A 14,993-nucleotide genomic window follows, 5' to 3' on the forward strand; every position below is an offset into this window, starting at 1 on the left:
CAGAATGTCACAACTGTAGATATTTCAGACACGCTCCTTCACAATTTTACATTTCAATGGCCTTCAGACCCAAAATTAACCAATTCTTTTTTATTCCTACAAATTGGGATTATAACATATATATGGACAGAATTATTCAGTGTATTGCTGGCAATAGAAAGTAGTTTTTTTATACTAAAAAGGAGGGGGGGAAATGGGTTCCTCCTGCTCCATATATATGGAACACGGAAGCAACAAGAAAGTAAGTAGCTACTGAAAATAACACTGACATCTGGCACTGCTTTCTTAGTACTGGAAGGCTCTTATGGATCTGGGAATAAGGAATTTGCTCTCCAACTTTTCAAGCAGCTGCCAAAGATGGAAGCCTGACCTGTTTCCCCAGTGTTTGATTTATTATATATTTTATGTCAAGTGCAGAGAAGCAAAAGGAGCTATGTGATAGAAGGACATTTAAAAGGCTGACACAGAGCAGGAAGAAAACGTACAGTATCATTTAGAGCTTCTAGCTTTGACTGTTCATCCACCACTATCCCAGGAATTGTATATTTAATATGTAAGAGGTTCTAAACTTTAGTTTCAAAGGTTAAAAACACTGTATTCTTATGATATAGAACACAATCTCCAAAGAAACCATTAAAATAAAAATCTGTGTACTGCATAGTTAACAGAATTAGATTTCAAATGGCAATTTGAAATTCAAACCAGCTTCTTTAACATAATTCTGGTAAAGCTTCTATGAATTTTTCATCTTATAACTGGTATTGTGACAAAATAAATGACTAAGTGCAACATTTCCCTGTAAGGCTAGCCATATTTTGGAAATAGTTGAGAATGTATTATCAAAAAAGAACGATGAAGCCTGAGACATACATGGAATATATCAGCAATCAATTAGGCATGGCAATCTATTTTAACAAAACAAATACAAATACTAAATAAAAGCAAAAAAGGTAGTCATCTTATGACTGTCAGGCTGAAATTTTCTTAGGGAAAGCCTGAAATATAAAAATACTTAATAATCTGTGTTCTTCCCTTTACCTAACAGATGACTGATTCTAGAGTTCACTTCTCAAATCGGAAGTAAAAATAAGAAAATGAATCAAGTATGTTGTGAAATGTCAAACTGGAATTTGTTTTCACAATGCATTTAAGATTATTCTGAAAGAATTTTAACTGCATAATAAGAAACCTAAAGGTGTGACTGTTAAAGATTTTCCTTAATTTCAAAACATGATACATAACTGTTTAGAAATAGTATTGCCTTGGACTGAAAGATGACTTCATTTCTACTCTTTTACTGTCTGACCTAATTAAATATTGTACACAAAACCACCACATACTGTATGTGCAAAATAAAGTCAGAGCTGGTAGTATTCCAGAATGGCTTTTCCAGATCAGATATGAATAACTTTATATATAATTGCCCAGACCCTTCATCTTGCTATCTGCAAAAAATGATTATGGTCCTAAAGCTAGGGAAGGAGGATGTAAATTCTAAATCAGATATAAGAGAAACAGATTTAAACCTTCAAAAAATTCCTTGGCTGTGAATAAATCAAGGCAAGATTATTCTAAGAAGACATTTTTAGGTGGAAATCTAGGCAATGATCCAAAGAATTTTGTCCAATATCCAGTGGCTGCAGTCTCCAATGGCAAACTTTCACTCCGTCTTGAAAATGAAATCACTTCCATCTCACAACTGAAAACTTCAAAAAAGAATCCTTTTTCTATCCTCACTCACTCTTCATTGTCAACCACCAGAAAATGAAACATTAGAAAAAAATTCTAAAAGCAGGGTTTTTTTTCTCTGTGGTATGTCTGGAATTCCAGCGACAGACTGAACTATAAAATTCTGAGTGTTTCTGAGGTTGTAACTCGTGGCAAGACTTTGCCAACTTATACAGCTCTGTTTCCATAACTCTCAATAGTCTTTCAGTTTAGATGTGCTGTTACACCACTATTGTAAAGATTTACTTCAGAAATTGAGTTATGAAACGGAGCATGTACAACCTGTTATAACAAGTTGTGAATTACACAGTGAATCAGAGAAATGAATGCTGGTTTTTATTTAAATTTTTTTTGTAGTGATAATGACTGTGAGGTCCTGGTGGTACTGTCTTAACCCAAGCAACCACCAGGCAGGTACTCTGCACTCTTAGCTATGCAAGCACATCTCAATGTTGGCATCCAACACAGACACCTGCTTCTCCAGTCCTGGGTCTCTTGAGCACTGATTGTTAAGCACATTTAACCGTGCAAAAATGTCTTTAACAAACTAGAATGAGATCATCAATTTAATCTGTGGTTTGAACACAGGGTTCCTGAAGTGAAACACTAGTGCACTAGCCTGCTGGACCACTAGCTACTTCTGCTGCTACTAGTTTTATGTTCCTATTGTTTTGTATCTATCCTCCATTTGACAGCTTGGGAACCTGACCTTAAAACAAACAACACCAGACTGCATTGTGCTTCTTTACCTAGTCTGAGCCCCCCAAAAACACTTTGCACCAGTTGTCAAGAGAGAAGTCTTCAGATGCCATGAATGCTGGTGTTTGCACCTAGTAGGTAAGGAAAAAAGTGCCTACAGGGTTCACCAATTGTTTAAATATGCAATATCCTTCTTGAGCTTGTAATAGAGGAGATACAAATATGTTCAACTTCATTCTCTCTTGGAGGCTAACCACAGCCAATACATTTTAATAGACCATTCAGACAAAACATTCAAACTGAAAACCAGAAATTCCCATTCTTTTATTTAAAATCTGAAAGCACTGTTGCTTAGTATACATTGTGACAACCTGAACATTAAATGTGGAAAGACACCATAAGGACTAGGAATTTTACTGCCCTCTACAGCTTTTCCTTTCTCTTCAATTCAAGGGCACAAATCCCCCGATTTTTGAGTGAAATCATCAACTGGTAAGATTGAGATCTGCTGTTGTGACATTTTATTTCTCAGCTCCTGGAAGCTCTGCAGTTAGCATGCAGGAAGGGTAGCCAGCACAAGAAACTTTCATTCTCCTAAAAATTAAAGGCTTCACTCTGCAGCAGAACCTCTGTCTAGAAACTGGGTCAGTCTCTGAAAACGTTGTGACTACAAAGAAGAGGAAAAAGCTCCACTGCCTTTCTTCAATGCCATAAAATGGGTTGTTTTAAAATGCTGCTGGGGACTAAAGGTTTTTGCAGATTTAAACCCTGCCACTAAATGAAGATCAGTACGGCTAATCTGCCAGTGGGAAGAAAGCAGAGCCAATGAATTAAGCGAATTAAACTCGGTGTTTTGTCGAAGCAGCTTTAGATCCATTAAATAGGAGCCCAGACTTCTGACTGCCGCTGCTCGAACTCGTTTTAAGACCACAACAAGAAGCAGCGAAGTTTGCGGCGGGGGAAGGGCTGTGGGGAGCCAAACGAGCCCCGGACCTCTGCCCACCGAGCTGCTGGACCGCAACACCCCTGGTCAACGCAACTTTCTTTAGCACCGCATCTGCCGCCTTCGCTGCTCCGCAGAGCGGAACGCGGCCACCAAGTTAGATAACAAGGACCCGCAGGGAGGCAGGGCACTGGGAGGGGAGGGGGCCTGCCGGGCAGCCGTGGGGAAGGGGAAGGAGAAGGGCAGGAGCGGGAGCAGGTCGCTTACCAGCCCCGAAGCGAAGAAGACGGCGAGCAGCGCCAGGCAGGCGCCCATCACGATGAGCAGCAGGAAGACGAGGAGCGGGTGCTGCTGGCTCATGCAGTAGTAGGACTCGTAGAGCCAGTCCCGGGAGCGGGGCTGCTCGCCGCTCACCCCGCAGCCCCCGTCGGCCGCCTGCTCTGCCCGCTCCAGCAAATAGCGGCGCCGCCTCATCATCGCTTCTTGCCACATCCGAGCGGCCCAGTGCCCGGCCGAAGCAGGTCCCCCTCAGCGCCGCGGCGGCGGGCGGGCGGGCTCGGGAGCGGGGCGCAGCCCTGCGCTGGCCACCGAGAGGAGCAGCATGGTGCGCCGGCCGCCGCTTGGCTCGCAGCTCGGTGTGGCTCAGCAGCAGCAGGCACCACCCCCGGTGCACATGCCCTGCCCGGCTCCGCCTGAGCAGGGGTGGCGGAGCAGCTCCTCCTCGCGGAGGGGCGGTGCCCGCAGCAGGCGTCGTGGGGGGCCCCGAGGCTGGCCGTGCGCTCCCGCCCCGCTCCCACCAGCCCCGGCACAGGCAGGGGCTGCTCCTCTCCCGCCGCCCCAGCTCCAGGGCAGGGTTCCTCGCCTTCGGGCGGCGGGCTCCCCAAAGGACTAGCGCATCTGCTCTCCCGCAGCGGCTTCGCCTCCCTCCCAGTACGTTCGCCCTTCGCCCTCCCCGCCCCTCTCTGCAAAGATTGCTAGCCCGCAGTGCAAGGGGCAAAGGGGAGAGAGGAGGCTGGGGACAGTTAAAACGTCGGCTCAGGCCAGGGTTCTGTGTAGAGAGAGTTGGCGAATGTGTGAATGAGTTCAGGCTCCCACTCAGTCCTCACCCTCAGCAGTGGAGATTGTGCGTCCCCGAGGGTACCTCATTAGCATCCTTAAGAGAGAAGGCAGAACAGATTCACTTCAGTCAGCGTTGTGTTTGAATTTGTCCTTCCCGTAAAATATAACTGAGAAAGGCGGAGGAGAGCTGCGGGGAAGAGGAGATGCTGAAGGCGAAAGAGACAACGCAAGACACAGAGCCGTGTCACAGTGTTGGGCAAAGTGCAGCGTTGATCAGAAAAATCTCCCCCTCCCCCCCCCCCCCCCCCCCCGTGTCTCCACTCCTGCAAGAAGGGAAGGGGAGTTATACCTTTTGGACTCTTCACAACCCCCCACGTTGTGACACTTGTCACAAGAATATTTTAAATTGACTAACTCCTGCACGCACTGCAAAATCTCGCAGGCTCGCTCAGCACAAGAGGGAGATACTTTAAAAATTGCCTTAAAATGATTCCTAAATAGGGGGGAGGGCAGATTTGTTTCACTGAGTTGCTTTTCTGAAGATTGACTCGTCTCTTTTAAATCATGTCTTCATTTTTATCACAGTAAGAATTTAATTAGGGCAATGAAGTCACTGACATTTTATCTTTGTAATTTAACCGTCTTTCTTTTGTTGGAAGTCTTGGCTAATCCTAACAAAATAGGAAATTGAATCATAATTTTAGTTGTGCATCTCTATTAATGCTTCTATCATACACATGCTCTTCGGGAAACAGATCACATGACTTTTAAGTCAGTTTTAAAATAGATTAAAATTAAAAATAAGAAGAGCGGACATCATGAAAAAGCCCGTTATTAGTCTTGGATGAAAGGTACAAACATGACTACAAAGGTACAAACACAGACCTTGAAAACTCTAAGGACTACTTGATAGACTGATTTACTATGTTTCAACATACTTACGATTGGTGTCACTGCCAGTGCCTACCATATATGCAGTACATATAAGAACATCAAGGAAAGGGAAGACATCGAGGTACTACCTCGCATTCACCCCTCTCTCAATTCGAGCTCTGTCCACATGTATAAATGTGTGGATTTTTCTGAATACATTTAGACTGTCCTCTGTTTTCTTTTTCAGAAGGACGTGGAGAACAGCAGCATATAAGGTCCAACATAATACTACAGTAGAAGGCCGTGGCATACACGTACAGAGTAAAAATCTGATACCTGCCTATTCATGCAATAATAATGTAAGGCACCGGAATTCGAGGTAATAAAGTTGACTTTATAAAGTAGCTACTCCCTGAGCTAAAAGTGCAGCAGCTCCAGTAGCTCCAGTTGCAGTGAACACTTTGACACATTAACTTTATTATCACACTCTAATAGCAAATGTCAGTAACACTCATGCCACTTGGTCCACAGGGTGGTCTGTTGCTGATACATAATGCGCCCTAAAATATTTCTGTATAATGTATTTATTGTAGTAGTTATGTGATTCAGTTAGCATCTACAGTACAGTAGGAACTGTACAAAGGATGGCAGTCCCTGCACATGTATATAGAATTACTGTCACCATCCAATATAGTTTATGTGGCTCTGATATATTTTAACATATTTGTAAGGGCTAGATCATGTCCATCTGATTGGAGGAAAGGGTGGGAGGGATGATGTTGGTTTGCATATGCTCTCCCCCAAATGATTCTGATTAATTTTAGTGGGGTTTTCACTACTTTCTACCATGGAATCATAGAATAGAATCGTAGAATATCAGGGTTGGAAGGGACCTCAGGAGGTCATCTAGTCCAACCTCCTGCTCAAAGCAGGACCAATCCCCAATTAAATCATACCACATTTCATCAGAGGAGAAAATGTGGCCCTGGGGTACATTCCACAAAACAATTTTACTATTATGGCAATGAGGTCATTTGTGTCTAGTCTGATCCAGAGCAATTTGAATGATTGGACCAACTAGTTCCTCATTATACTAATTTCATGCAATTTTGCAGACTTAATTGACCATCTTGTGCATATTCATTATGATGCATTCATGATCACAAGCTGTTTTTTCCACAGGACCCCTACCTCACTCAGTACAGAGGTTGGAGCTACTCTGGAGCTGAATGAGGGTTATGTAGTGAAGGAGGCTGTTGTGTGTAGGATCCCTGCTTCATATTTTGCAGAAGTTGGAAGGTATGAGGTAAATGAGTCGGGAATTGCAAGATGAGAAAGGATCAAAGGGAGTAACTGATAGTTGTAGAAGCTGTCTTCTCTGTGGACATGCTACTAGAGGGGAATGGAGACGTGTACTTTGCCAGTGGGTTTCACAGCTATTTGCTAGACAGCAAAGGAACATTGAGACTTAGGAATAATAGATTCAGTTCCAGGTTCTATAGAGAGTGTCATAGGGCAAACAGCCTTCTCAGAACCCCCTTCAGGCTTAAGGTTGCTCTACAGGCAGCCTACCTCCGTTTTCTCCCTTCAAGCGGCTCCTTAAATAAACTCCACACAAAGTACAATGCCACTCCTACTTGGGGTTGGGTTTTATTGACAGAATATTTCAAAATCAAGTCTTATCAAGTCCATCCATTTACCCACTCCTAGGTCTTTCCCACTTATAGTCTTGCTTGCCTGTTGTCTCACTCCTAAATCCCAGCTTTTTCAGTAGGAGCTTACTTGCTCCCAGAAGCCTCTGTACTTCACCCTGGTCTCCCTGAGTTTATCCCATCTCTGCAGCTTCCTGCTGCTCTTTACAGGGTAATCAGTTAATCCCTGCTCAGGTGTGTCTCTTGCGTAACTAGGGTTGGCTGGCCCTAGGCCTGTAGCCTTTAACAGGCAAGCCACCCTGTTATAGGCAGGATATTGTAGTGACTACAGACTTGTATGCTCCTGTGTCCCCAGGCATCCCTGTCCCCTTCTACTCCTATTCCCCCTTCCCAGCTCCTGTTTATACAATCACTGCCCACCCCCATCCCCCACTTTCTGCTTCTACTCCTCTGGCTCCTGTCCCCCACATCTGTTCCTGTCCCCCTCTCCCTGGATCCTACCCCTCTCCTCACCCTGCTGCTATCTCCCTGCCTCCTCTCCATTTCCCCTGCCTAATTCCTGCCTCTTTCCCCCTACTCCTGTCCTCCCCACTCTGGTTTCTGCCCTGCTTCTCTCCCCCTCCCTCCTCTGCTCCTGTCTTCTCCCATCCCTGGCTCCTGCACCCTTTTCTGGCTCCTTTTCTTCTCCCTCTCCCACCACAGGCTCCTATACCTGCTGCACCTGTCCCCTGCTGCTCTGCATCTCTTCCCTGCCAACAATTTCTCTGCCTGGGCATTCCAGACAAGGAGATAAACTTCCTTTTCCTTGCTGCCTGGGTGATAGCTAAGGGAGAATTGAGAACACATAAGACAGTCTCCCTGCTCTCAATTAACCACCTGTCTTGGATGGTTTAGACACAACAAATCAAAGGTTTTTAAGGCCCGGCTTGACAAAGCCCCAGCTGGGATGAGTTAATGGGTGTTGGTCCTGCTTTGAGCAGGGGATTGGACTAGATGACCTCCTGAGGTCTCTTCCAACCCTAATATTCTATGATTCTATGAAATCCTGCATCTTGGCAGGCAGTTAGACTGGATGACCTCTGCAGTTCCTTCTAACTCTATGATTCTATGAATTCCTGGACCAGCACCCCAGTAGTCCCTGTCAGACAGGAGACGCAACTGCAGGGAAAGTTCTGCTCAGCCCCTGTAGCTCTGGGATGGAGCATGCTCAGATATTCTGTGGGATGGTGGGTGCAGTCTGGTCAGCACTAAGACCAATGAGGGGATGGAATCTGCAGAAAAATTATCTGTCAACCTCTTAAGTCTCTACTAAGCATGTGCAAACTGAGGTTTTTGTTTTCTTGACCAATTTTGGGCAGATTTACACAGGGATATCACAAGGTACCTCCCTGTCACCAGGGAGATAATCCCTGCTGCCAAATTTCAAGTCTCTGCCTCAAACCATGGGAGCAGTAGAACTTCTTGATAAAACCATTGCAAGATTTTTTCTAATCTGAGCAAAACAACATATTTTTCTCTCTAACTTTATTCTCAGAAGTGGTACAACCATTTTAGCTGAAACTTTCCCCCCCAAAATTCAGTCTTAGGCAGACAGCTGACATGGGAAATTTCAGCCCCAGCAATTTAAATTTTACTAAGTTATAAGCAAACAACTGAAAATGGGATCTTATAATGGAAAGTGACTGCAGCCTTAGCTATGGGCATTGCTACCTGCACCACCTATAACTGTCATGAAACACTGTTTTTGTTTATTTCTGTTACTATTTTATTATTTTTTTTCATAATAAACACACAATAATAAGTGGGTCTGAGAAATATGTTCTTGCACTGTAGCCTGACACAGTCCATGGAAACTGGCATCTAATAAAAATTTATAACTCTTTATATTCAAATATTTCAAGAATTTCAAAAGCAAAAATAGGTCAATAATAGTGCCTTGCAATGTACAAGGACTTTGGTAATAATAGGTATTATACATAGTAGAGTGACAAATACTGGGTATTGTAATGTCTGGGTGCAAACTATGCAGAAAAAACAGATGCGGAGGTAGCTCTGTATCTAAAGGATTTCATAGAGTCTAACAAATTAAAAATTCTGCATGAAGGGGACTACACAGTTGACTCTATATGGATACAGGTTCAAGCTGTAAGAATGTAAATATATTAGTAAGGCTATACTTCCAACCTCTGCATTCAGAAAAGGCATTTGAGAGCACAATGTTGAAAAAGATCAAAGAGGTAGCAAAATCTAACAAAAATTATAATAATGTGAGGGGCCTCAACTACCCACGCATAAACTGGTCGAACAGCACAAGAGAACAAAGTTCAGAGAAACAATTTATTGACACTTGAAGTAATTGCTTTTTGGAACAGCTAGTTTTAGAGCATACGGAGCAGAAGCCACTCTTGATTTAGGCCGTGGGTATACAGGGATGTTAGATCACATCAGTTTGTTCACTCTAAATGCAGTGATTGAACTATATCAAAGAGAACTCCATCCACACCACTTTGTTTCGCCAATTTAAGGCACTTGCCCCACACCCCGACCCCGCTCCCTGGCAGAAGTTCTGGGCGGGCGGAGTGGGCCATCCCCTGTGTCCCAACCCCACTCCCTGGCAGGAGTGCCAGGCGGGGGGATGGGGCAAGCCCCCACGCCTTGACCCCATTTCCCCAGCAGGACCGCAGAGAGGGGATTGCAGGCGGAAGGGGTTGGGACGGATCCCCACTTGTCCTGGCCCCGGAACTCACAAAACCGTATTCCCCATCTGTGGGGGGAAATGGCACCCCTGTCATTGTCTGCCCACCTGAAAGCCAAGGCCCAGCCAGTTTTCCTATTCTAGTTACGCCACTGCTGTGTTGTCTGCATCATGTTCAATTTCAGGGCCATGTACTCCATTTTGCTCCTTTAAGAATACTCTATGAACCATCTGTGACAGGGTAGTCTGCCATTGAGGGCAGTGAGGCCTAGTGGTCAACCCCAACCCACCATCTGACTTGGCCCTTTAAGGGTTCGGAAAGGTCCAACAGATATATATAGAGAGACCTCAGGGTCCTGGAATGAATGGTGATTGGGGAAGGGATCTGGAGACTGTACCTTTCAGGGCCTGAAACCTTGCAGAGAAGGGAAGGCCAGGCTCCCCTTTCACCCAGCCAATGCGGAAAGAGTTGGGAGAAGGGAAGCAGCATAAAGGCTGCCTCATCTGTCACTGCAGACAGACAGACGCTAACAGGGGAAGGGTGGTCTGGTGAACCCAATTTGGAAGACTAACTGGGAAGAGTGTTCAGCTGAAGGGAGCTGGCAAAAGCTTTGCAACTTCCTAAGCTAAGACAAGAGCCTGGAGACACAAACCCCAGCTCAAGAAAGAGAACTGAGGGGAACTCCTGCGTGAAGGAGAGAAAGACAGATTACTCCATGGCAAAGAGGCCTGGGATACATCCCCAGCTCCAGAAAGAGGGCTGAAGATCTCCTGTTTAATGGAGAGAGATACTGATTGTTTAAGGCAAGGGTCAGAGAACTGCTAGCAGTACAATCCAACTGCCACAGGGAAGAGCTGATACTGACCTTTAGGAAACACTTCCATAACTAGTCCCAAGAGAATCTATGAGGAACCATAAAGTCAGGGTGAGGGCAGCAGAGTGTGCAGGCCTTGAGAAGATGACGATCAGTAAAGAAAAGGTAGGAGTAGCACGGGGCAATGGCAGAGAGATTGAAGGAATGGTCCTTAGCCATCTAAACAGGACCCTGGGTTGGAACCCAGAGGCAAAGATGGGCCTGGGTTCCTCTACCTTTCCCTCAGGCCAAGAGCAGAAATGGCTATCAAGAATACAGGAAACGAAGAATGGCAAGCGCCAGATAGAGGCCAGGAGATGGGCTTGAGTGACATTAGATTTTGTGTTTCCAATTTTCTGAATTTCTGTTAACTGCCAGAAGGGGAATGGACTGAGCAGTGATGTAGCCAGAAGGCTTACGTTGAACGATATTACTTTGATGCAAATCCCCAAAAGATATAAATGGGCCTTTTTCAAAAAGGAAATCGGCAAACCAGGAAGATGTAATGTGCTGCTATTTACCAGGATGGTGTAACCTCAGCTAATGTGGGAGTGAAAGGGAAATGCTGGCTAGATAGACAGTCCTGAGAGAGCTGATTTGCCTTGCAATGTGAGTGCTGAAATAGAACACTATCTTTGCCTTATGTTCTTTGATGACATCTAAAGATCAGCATAAAGTACAGTGCAAAATGAATAGAACTCTGCAGTAATTGTTCTGAACCCAAATGCGGTAGAATCTCTATGCATTTTGAAATGTCTCTGTAGCCTGACTTGGGCCATTTACTTCATGAAAGCATGGGCCTTTCATGAACTTTACTAAACGCTGAGGGCAAAAATAAAACTGTGATCCAATGTACCTTTTCTATTGTTTTTTTTCTTCTTTGCATCCCTGCTGCTACAATAAACATACTTGACATGCAATGTCTTTCTGTGTTGTTTTTTTTTTATTCCCTGTGGTGCTGACATCTTGAGTAAGGGTAGTGAAAGGGGCTGTAGTGGATGACTGGGATGTGGGGAGAAAACAAGCAGCTCAAGAAAGGGGATATGGAGGTGAAAAATGTGACCACTGGCTACGGGATTGGATAATGAAGGGAAATAAAACTTAAAGCTTTCGTTTAAAGTCTCTGCTGGTGATGCCATTCTGAGTGTGCTGGGGGAGGGGGTTAAATGCTGAGCAGCTGGAGAGAGACTCCTAGCTCTGCCCAACATGGTGGACACCTAGTATTCAGAACAAGTTGTTTATTTCTTCCAATGCATTTGTATTGTAATACAAGACACAGTAGTTACTGGTACAGCTCCCCTTAGCATCACTTTCTGGTTGGCTGCTGGTACATCTGTCCTCCACATCAGTTTCAGTATGGCTCTTACAACTCTTGTGTAATCTCCAAATTTGCTTGTCATATAGTGCTTGGCTGCCCTGATAAATCTCCTCCAAGCTGGACCATTTGGCATAGGGTTAAGGGAGCTTTCTTTGTGAAGAACTGTGAAGAACTTCAAAAAGATCTCACAAAACGAAGTGATTGGGCAACAAAATGGCAAATGAAATTTAATGTGGATAAATGTGAAGTAATGCACATTGGAAAAAATAACCCCTGCTATACATACAATATGATGGGGGCAAATTTAGCTACAACGAATCAGGAGAAAGCTTTTGGAGTCATCATGGATAGTTCTCTGAAGACATCCACGCAGCGTGCAGCGGCAGTCAAAAAAGCAAACAGGATGTTAGGAATCATTACAAAAAGGATAGAGAATAAGATGGAGAATATCTTATTGCCCTTATATAAATCCATGGTATGCCCACGTCTTGAATACTGCGTACAGATGTGCTCCCCTCATCTCAAAAAAGATATACTGGCATTAGTAAAGGTTCAGAAAAGGGCAACTAAAAAGGGGTTTGGAACTGGTCCCATCTGAGGAGAGATTAAAGAGGCTAGGACTTTTCAGCTTGGAAAAGAGGCAACTAAGGGGGGATATGATAGAGGTATATAAAATCATAAGTGGTGTGGAGAAAGTAAATAAGGAAAAGTTATTTACTTGTTCCCATAATATAAGAACTAGGGGCCACCAAATGAAATTAATGGGCAGCAGGTTTAAAACAAATAAAAAGAAGTTCTTCACACGGCACACAGTCAACCTGTGGAACTCCTTGCCTGAGGCGGTTGTAAATGCTAGGACTATAACGGGTTTAAAAGAGAACTGGATAAATTCATGGAGGTTAAGTCCATTAATGGCTATTAGCCAGGATGGGTAAGGAATGGTGTCCCTAGCCTTTGTTTGTCAGAGGGTAGAGATGGATGGCAGGAGAGAGATCACTAGATCATTACCTGGTAGGTTCACTCCCTCTGAGGCACCAGGCATTGGCCACTGTCAGTAGACAGGATACTGGGCTGGATGGACCTTTGTTCTGACCCAGGATGGCCATTTTTATGTTCTTATGTTTTGGGTGATTGCCATGCTGTCTTGAGTGCTTTGTGGGTAACTGTCCACCACATCTTTCTTATGTACAGTGGTGGCATTGCTTGCAAAAATGTGGTCCAGATTTGATGTTATTCTAAAAGCTATGCCCTAGGAATTATTTTGGGGAAGTTCTATGGCCTGTGTTATACAGTCATAAAGTTTAAGACTAGGAGTGATCATGTAGTCTGAACTCCTGTGTATCACAGGCCACCACCACCACCCAGCACCTCACATTAACCACAACTATCAAAATTAGACCAAAGTATTACAGCCCACCGTAGGTCAGAATAGATTATCATAACAGCCCCTTCTGGCCTTGGAGTCCACGAATCTCTGAAAAAACAAATTCTCAAAAGATACAACACAAAGGATTCTTCTGCTCTGCCAGGCTCTACTTACAGTCCCTGTTTCCGTATATAATTGTCAGCTGTCACAACCGGGCTGTTTACTTCGCAGAGAGATAGTTCCACGTTCAGTCACTATCTTCTTGGTTTAAGCCTTCCTTTCAGCAATCAACTCTGGCCCAGTTGTGGCCAGTCACAGTCCCCAAACAGTTCTTTGCCTCTTAGCGAGCAACTAGTCCCTGTCAGGCACTGCCTGTTTGCGTCCTTCCCTTTTCCAGCCTCAACTGGTGGACTTCCCTCATTTTAAGACCAAACCCAGCTCAGCTGCAGTGGGAGTGATGACTTAAGCCCAAGTCTGGCCTTTAACCCTTTCTAGTTCTGGATATTGCAGAACTGGATGGGGTTCAGAGTGACAAAAATGGTCAAGGGCCTGGAAAAACTCTAATTTGAAGAGAGATGAAAGACTGGGATTGATTACTTCAAAAAGGAGACAAATAAAAGGGTATATGATAAAAGTACATAAAATAATGAATGATTGGGAATTTTTGTTCTCCCTGTCTCATAGTACAAGAACAAAGGGACATTCAATGGAATGAAAAGGTGAGAAACTGAAAATTGACAAAAGGGAATAATACTTTTTCACATCAAGTGTCTTTAAACTGTGGAAATCACTGGGAGTCATTGAGGCCAAAAACGGATTGGACATGTATTGGATAATAAGAATATCCAGAGTTATCACAATGAATAACAAAAATTTTGGACAGGATATTACACCTTGTGCTTCAGGGTCTATGCCAAGCTCTAATGATTAGAGATCAAGATGAGACCTAATAGGCACATGGTGGTGGGGAGGCAGATTAACCCACATCTGCCAACTGTGGGGTTCTTACCCCTTCCACTGAAGCCCCTTGCAGTGGCCACTCTCAGAGATACCGTATTGAACTAGATGGACATTGTCTGATCCAGTATGACAGTTCTGATGTTCCTAACAATTTTTGTAAGTTGATAAGGAATACTGATTTCTTGCTTAGAAGATGTTCTAACTAAACAGCAGAGACTCACTCAAACCATATCGGGCAGTCTACATGTTCAGGATACAAAAATGAAGGAACTTATATGTAGAACTATTGTTCAAAGTAATTTTGTTATGATTGTTGTCTTGTTTCCAAGTATTAAAATAAAACTTCCCAGTGATACCTAAAGGAATATCTTAACATTTGGGTCCCCAAAAAGTTAGTAAAGTCCATGTATCATATTAGATAATTGTGAGAACCAGAATATACTTTAGGAAGACATGGAAATGAAGCCTGGATTTAAAAGAAAACTAATGATCAATTAAAATAGTTCGTTAAATATATGCTTACTAAAGAAGTTGTTCAAAACACTTCTTAGAAATCCCTATCATCTTTTCAGTATCTTCCTTCAGTGAATGGGAAAGCTGTCTCAGCAGAAACTACTTCCCAGCAGAGGCCATGGTTGATTATGCAAACTAGTGGCCCAATCCTGCAAAACTCAAAGAATGGCCCCGATCTCACAAACACTGAAGCACATGAGAAATTTTACTTACCTGAGTGGTCCCTTTGAGTTCAATTGGTCTCAACAGTAGAAAGCTACACTATTATGTAAGTGTTTGCAAGATCCAGGCCAGTCCTTGTAGTACTCTCTATTTTTAGTTTTATAACACACT

The 14,993-nt window shown here is 43.8% G+C and overlaps 1 protein-coding gene across 3 annotated transcripts in view; it reads right to left on the minus strand.

The window, feature by feature from the left end:
• Positions 1-4,585, minus strand: part of ADCY2 (adenylate cyclase 2) — a 432,450-nt gene extending 427,865 nt beyond the window's left edge. Inside the window, exon 1 of one of the 3 annotated variants that reach the window (XR_006288776.1) lies at positions 3,638-4,583. Coding sequence is in view for 2 of the 3 variants with exons in the window: in XM_037893358.2 (XP_037749286.2) it covers positions 3,638-3,862 (225 nt within the window). In the remaining variant the exon portion in view is untranslated. Of the gene's footprint in view, positions 1-3,637 lie in introns of all 3 variants that reach the window. The other 2 variants (XM_037893358.2, XM_043540281.1) reach the window with 2 other exon arrangements.
• Between the last annotated feature and the right edge of the window lie 10,408 nt (positions 4,586-14,993).

Source organism: Chelonia mydas, chromosome 2 (genome assembly GCF_015237465.2).
Source record: "Chelonia mydas isolate rCheMyd1 chromosome 2, rCheMyd1.pri.v2, whole genome shotgun sequence".
In the NCBI taxonomy this organism is placed as follows: Eukaryota; Metazoa; Chordata; order Testudines; family Cheloniidae; genus Chelonia; species Chelonia mydas.